General features: G+C 36.6%; 2 protein-coding genes across 2 annotated transcripts; both read right to left on the reverse strand.

The window, feature by feature from the left end:
* Window positions 1-234: 234 nt before the first annotated feature.
* Window positions 235-1,419, reverse strand: LOC131039060 (G-type lectin S-receptor-like serine/threonine-protein kinase At2g19130). The gene is made up of 2 exons (XM_057971706.2): window positions 585-1,419; window positions 235-440 (listed from the first exon to the last, which is right to left on the reverse strand). The coding sequence occupies exons 1-2, from the start codon at window positions 1,417-1,419 to the stop codon at window positions 235-237; spliced, it is 1,041 nt and encodes a 346-aa protein (XP_057827689.2).
* A 2-nt stretch (window positions 1,420-1,421) lies between these two features.
* LOC131039059 (receptor-like serine/threonine-protein kinase SD1-8) lies at window positions 1,422-2,627 on the reverse strand. The gene has a single exon (XM_059222263.1). The coding sequence runs from the start codon at window positions 2,625-2,627 to the stop codon at window positions 1,422-1,424; it is 1,206 nt and encodes a 401-aa protein (XP_059078246.1).
* Between the last annotated feature and the right edge of the window lie 4,048 nt (window positions 2,628-6,675).

The following is a 6,675-nucleotide window of genomic DNA, read 5'->3' on the forward strand; positions in this document are numbered from 1 at the left end:
CTAAATATCTTCCTATATATAACTATTATTGATACATAAGTACTTTTATAAATAAATAATAATTTTAAAAAACTTAAAAACCATACACTAAATTAACTTTAATAATGTGGCCCACTACCAAAATAAACATATTAAATATTATTAAATTTACATCTACATGTTAACTAACGTTTAAGCTTTAAAAACCCACCTCCAGAATGTGCCCCGCTTACACTATTCTATCTTATAACAACATCAGCTCTCACTACCGCTGTCAGTGTCGCTTCGGTCTCCTTGCTTGTCCATAAGCGCAGAGCGCTGGATCTGTTGAATTTGAGGCTGCATCTTCCCTTCCAGCATTAGGACCACTTGCCCCATGCTTGGCCTCACCTCCTCATCCTTTTCAATGCATAACAACCCTACAATACTTGCTCTTCTCACCTCTTCAATATCTCTCTCCTCTGCAATACCCTCCTCCACAATATTTAATCATGTTCCCATTATAAATTTGTGCTGCAGTCCACGCTGGAAAGTAATACTGACTGGAATCTTGCACAGTTAAATCAAGATTCCTTCGCCCGGAATGATTTCCAGGAGAGTCCTACCAAAACTGTATACATCAACCTTGGGAGTGATGGGAAGACCGGAGATCCACTCTGGAGCCAAATACCCTCTCGTTCCTCTCGTTGTTGTCAGGACGCGGCTGAAATCTCTACCCAAAAGCTTTGCCAACCCGAAGTCGGCCAACTTGGGTGAAAAGTTATTGTCTCGAAGAATATTTTCTGCCTTCACATCGCAGTGAATGATGCAATCTCTGCATTCTTCATGGAGATAAAGTAAACCTCTTGCGGTGCCTAACACGATCTCAAATCGGTTCTTCCAGTCGAGTACCTTCTGTTTACCTTTAGAATTACTTGAGAAGAGTAAGGAATTCAGAGAGCCGTTGGGCATGTAATCATAAATCAGAAACCTTCTCGATCCTTCTGCGCAAAACCCTCGAAGCCTAACCAAATTCTTATGTTGTATTTTTCCAAGAGAACTGATTTCTGCTCGGAATTGTTTCTCATCTTGTCTTGAACCCTCCATCTTCTTTACGGCGACAAGTGTACCGTCTATTAGGTATCCTTTGAACACCGTGCCGAATCCTCTGCTCCCCAGCTTAGACCTGAAATTCCTAGTTGCAATCTTCAACTCTATGTAGCTAAACATTCTAAGAAAATAGGAGGGATCGACAAGCCTCTCCATCGATCGTAGCTGAAGCGTCTGCCGATGCCTCTGCCACATTATAATTAAAAAGATAACCAATGCAACGGCGAGAGCACCAACAATAATTGTGGTTACGTTTTTGAAGCAGGAGGATTTCTTAGTCTTCGGAAGTGCAGAGGCAGCTACTCGAATAAAAACATTTGAATTGCTTTTCGGTGGAAGAGACGTACTCATATTTAACAAATGTGCGTACCAGATTTCGCAGAGTCCTGAAGATTGAAAGTAAATGCAGTGCACGAGCAGTTGAGGAAGCAGACTTTCTGGCAATCTTCCTTTGTGGTTACAGGGTATGAGGAAGCTGAATCAGCGTCAGGAAACGTGACACTGGGCTCCAGGAATCCGTCGTTGCTGCCATTTTCGGCACCGCAGTTTAACGGGCTCTGTCGAACACAGCCACTTGACCACGAGTCTCGCGCATACCAGGCTCGAGTGTCTTTGGGAGTGAAGCCTTCCACGCAGCTGCAGAACTGAAGACTGTTGGAGTTGCAGATTCCGTAAGCGCCGCACAAACCATATACGGCACATTGATCTCTCGGTTGAGACCAGAGGAGGGTCCATTTAGCGTCATCAAGCAGAGCATATAATTGCATTCCTCCAGACTTATCTAGGACAGAACGTGAGAGCACATTCTTGATAGCTATCGATGTATATGTGACATAGAAACCAGAGTTGGTAGTTTCAACGCTGATATTGTAGAAGGCTTTGTTTGACATTTCTGGAATTTGACTGAAAACATTGCCATCCCATATTCCACTTGCCCAATACCGTCGAGAATTATTCCATGATAGTACTAATTGTTTGGCCCCAGATGGATCCACCTGATAGATAAAAAACCCAGGAGCACGATCCAATGAACTTCTCCAAGAGACTAGCTTTTGCTGTCCACCGAACCTCATACCTGGCAAAAAAGTGTCAACAGGATAGTCGAAACTCTGCCAAACAGTTTCAGATTTATTGTCATTACTGAGCATTACAAAAGTACCAGAATCTAATATCAAAGCCTGGGAAGGCTTCTTGGTCACATTCACCGACCAAATAGATGCACCCGTTGCGTCGAACAGTCCCAGATCAACTTCTTCTGACAGCTTCAAAACGCCACATCTGTTTCTGGCAGGAGTCTCCCTTTTAGCCACCCAAACAGCCGTCTTCTCTGGGATATTGGCATACCAGATGCCGATATACCAGTTATTGGTTCCATTTGGACAGAAGAACCCCAATTCAAATGTGCCATTCTTTGAAATTAGTGTCTGATTTCCAGTAATGGAGGCGCCCAAGGAAAGAATATCTCCACCCTCGACTACGACACCATAACTTTTCAGTTGAATAAACACTATAGAAACAAAAAACAGGCTTAAGCAGAACTTTTCCCTGATTTCTCCCATCGCTGAAGTGTTAAAATGCAGGGGAAATGAATTCTAAGATGGAAGTTTCCCCGAAACATCACTTAAATTTAGAAAGGAGTTCACTAAAGAGGCCCAATTTCCCAACGCGTAAGCTGCCGATTCATACTATTCAGGGGAAATGAATTCTAAGATGGAAGTTTCCCCGAAACATCACTTAAATTTAGAAAGGAGTTCACTAAAGAGGCCCAATTTCCCAACGCGTAAGCTGCAGATTCATACTATTGAATGCATGCATATTGCAACATATAATAATTTTGACACGAAATTAGGACCACTTAAAGCAATGCTTCAAATTTAATGGACTGAAATTTTTAAAGAGAACCACATGGAAAATTCGTTTCTTGGGTTGCTTCGAAAGTCCCAATTTGCCAGACGTGAAAGGTGCAAATTCATGCTATGTGCATGCACACCGTGGAGGAGCCTATTACATGAATCGCGACATAAATTTTGAAGCTGACAGCCATGGAAAATACAAATACCGAAGATTTTTGGCATGGGCTTTTATCTATTTCGCACCGGGTCTTCCACGTTCAATCGCATCACAAAAGAAACTTTCTATACCGTCGAAACATAAATGTGATTCGTCATACCTTCTAGTATTTCAAGGGTAATTTTAAAGGGGTAAATGTGATGGAAAAATTGTTTGACAAGTAAGATTGACAATATTGTAAGCTAATGAGTCAATAAAAGTGATAATATTGTAAATTAAAAAAAGCGTTCTTTAATGTTGATTTAGGTTAATTAAATAAATACACAGATTAATATAAATTAATCAAGACTAATTAATGTGACTATTGAATATTGATACTTAAACAATTAATTTATTATAAGAAAATAAATGCAATAAATTAGGGTATTTAAATTTGAGAATGGTGATAGAAAATTGACTCTAATATAACATTCAAATGTGTTGCTTTTCTTTAAAAAATAAGTATTCTAGATATGTCATTGCTCTTCAGTGAAAGTAAAAAAGGGCTTAAGCTAAAAAAAATGTTTATTTTATCTATCACTAAAGTGTTAGGGCAAATCCCCATGTGAATGCTAAGCTTATTTTGGCTAACAACTATTTCTCAACTTATTTAGGAATTATTTATGGAACTAGTAGCACCATGAATATTTAATTTCCCTCCTTATTTTTTAGCAATTAACTAAAATTTTTATTAATAGTATAAATAATAATATGTGCTCTTAAAAATTGAAGAAACATTTAGAGGCAAATGTTAAAAAAGAGAGAAACATGTGTGAGGCCACATTGTATTTTTTATGATACGGAGTTGCTACTTATTATTTGCTCATCCTTTTTTCCACAACTTAATTTCAATTTCTAAATGGTAGTTGTTCATTAAATAGAATTTTTTTCCAAATTACCATTTTCCCATTATTGAAAATTGCATGGGAACACTCCACGTACTCAAATTTAATTAGGAAATTAATTTGAGAAACCACATAGGAACATGGATCTAGTGTTGGAATAAACCTTCTTCCATAGTTAAACAAATGAAATTTTAAAATAGAAACTCCCTCATAAGAGAAATGTTACCTTAAGGAGGCTATAAAATCTAGAAAGGCTTTCGTCAAAATATCGTAGTTTCCAAACTTGTAAGGTGTAGATTCATAGCAAGAACTTGGAGCGAATGTGCACATATATATATAATATATTTGTCATAAAATTTATGCTACTTTAGGAAATTGTTTTGAGTTTAATGGTCATAAAACTACATTTAATCTCTTTTAATTTTAAATTAAATCACAGCCTTGTACATGAATGATGATAGAAAAAATAATTTGATTGTAAAAAAGTATAATGTTGTGTTGTGTGTGGAAGGATAATAACTAGTTTAGTGTTTGAAATCAGTAAATGACTAATCAAGTTGAAATGATAGGCTATGGGCTATGAATGAATAAAATATTTTTAATCATGTTCACGAGGCCAAAGCAATTTATGGGATCCAAGAGAAGCGGATGAACCCCCAACACCAAAGTATTATAAAGTATGTAATTTACTCTCGAGATTACCTTTTTTGCAATGAATTTCCTGATGTCAAAGTTGTTGAAGTAAAGATTGTGCTCTGATACCATGTTCAATTTTGAGAAAGTTTTTTATTTTAGGAAATTTAATATTTTTAAGTTTCCCTTTTCAAAAAAAAAATCATTTCTAGGAATCCTTCAAGCCCTAATTAGCATGTAGTTTGTTTCTTGGCCATGTAACATGGTTAAACAGACTCTATTTTTTGCCAATAAGATTGTAGATGAGGAAAAAGGGGGTTAGTTTTGAAAACCAAAACATGCATGCAATATTTCCCAAGCTAATCATGACAACTCAAATTGAAAGCTAACTTTCCTAATCCAGCCAACAAAGTAATTGAAACAAAACACAAAGTAAATGCAAACCATTAACTATGCTCCTTCAATTAGACCTGGATGTGCTTCTTTTCAGCTCTAACGTTGATATGCCACTCTCAAAAGGCAAGGTGCATGAAACAACGAAAGCGAAGTGGATGGTGTATGAGCTTTATTCGAAATATGTGATTAAAGATGACTTAGTAATGATTATCTGGACAAATTGATAGAATAACAATGCTCAATCTAAATGATTACTCGAAATTAGGACAAAATAAAATTACTAAAAAAAGGGATGAATTGATTGAAGGGGGAGCCCTCAATTTATAGAAAAATGGAGACTCGATGGACAATTAGGATTGAAAATATTTTTGATCGAGAAAATGGATGAGATCGGATGCATGATAGAGCTATCTGTTAGATATTAGAGTTGTTGGGATACGTTGTTTTCATTTATGTCAACATATTCCTATGTTGCAGTGAACTAGTTTGTTGCAGAGAGTTGCTTTGGTGATCTGTTGCAAATGTGCTGATGCAAATTATTGGATTTTGAGATACTCATCTCTAGTTGATTTAGTATGAGTTTCATGATGCTATGTGGTGATTTGGTCAAGTTGTGAGGCTCAGTATGTGAACTGGTTTTTTAGTATTCTATGTTGCAGAATTGATCCATATTGCTCTGGAATGGTTATATATTGAGTTACGGATTTTGGAGAATGTTTGGGATGCTCATGTGTGTCCTTTGATCAGGTGGTTCATGATTTAGAACTTCACAAGCATATCTTTTAGTTTGTCAGTTGGTGTTCTTGAGCTCTAGTGATGTAGTAATGATGAATCTTGTTATCCGAGGTATTGTGGTGATTGTGATGGAATTCACATTGCTTTTTGATATTCTATGAACATGTACTATACATTTTGGTGGTTCACGTTGATCATGGTGCACGTTAATGAATATTTTATTGATCTGGTGGTATTCTTCATGTTATGCAACATATTTGATGGTGTACTGTGTTGCGGATGATCTTGGAAAATTATTTTATGGTCTAGCATGTTCGAGGATTTGATTTGGGTCCATGCTATGTCCTTGCTAACATTTTATTGGTTCAATTATGGATTTATGTATCATTTGACGTAATTTAATAATTAGGTCTTATGTGTTGAACTGACCTTAAGGGTTAAGGTTGATGATTTGTATAAATAGGTATTTTAATCATGTAAATCATGTGTCTGCATGAATGTACGAGCTGTATGATGGTATTGTATGAGCGAACAAGAGAATCTATCATTCAGAAGTGTCAAAGAGCAGAGAAGAGTTATTGTGCAGATAGTGTGCTTAACCATAACTATAATCAGGCATTTAGAAATGTTATTCTTTCAGTTCATGTAATTAAGATTGTTGTCCGAACAATCTTTGTAAGGCAGTGAACCCTCTTTTATGTTGTAGCCCTTCTTGTTTTTTAGTAGTGAGCTCTAGGTAGTGTGCCTGAATGCATGTGCATTCCCCATTGTAATATTTGCACATACTACTCTAGAGTATCATCTTATTGTGGGTAGATTCCCACCATGGTTTTTCCCTTAATCTGATCTTCCATGTTAAAAATCCTTGTGTTATGTGTATTGTTGATGTGGTAATTCGTTATGTTATTGTTGTTCATAATCAAATCTGAAGTTGGGATTAATTTGGTTG

The sequence above is a fragment of the Cryptomeria japonica genome, chromosome 6 (assembly GCF_030272615.1).
Source record: "Cryptomeria japonica chromosome 6, Sugi_1.0, whole genome shotgun sequence".
NCBI classification, from domain to species: domain Eukaryota; kingdom Viridiplantae; phylum Streptophyta; class Pinopsida; order Cupressales; family Cupressaceae; genus Cryptomeria; species Cryptomeria japonica.

What these genes read in the sequence shown, in the direction of transcription:
- LOC131039060 (XM_057971706.2), bottom strand. Translation starts at nt 1,419, where the DNA reads ATGAGTACGTCTCTTCCACCGAAAAGCAATTCAAATGTTTTTATTCGA. An exon ending in GGTTGATGTATACAGTTTTG is followed by an intron (nt 441 to 584) that starts GTAGGACTCTCC and finishes AGGGTATTGCAG; the next exon opens with AGGAGAGAGATATTGAAGAG.
- LOC131039059 (XM_059222263.1), bottom strand. Translation starts at nt 2,627, where the DNA reads ATGGGAGAAATCAGGGAAAAGTTCTGCTTAAGCCTGTTTTTTGTTTCT.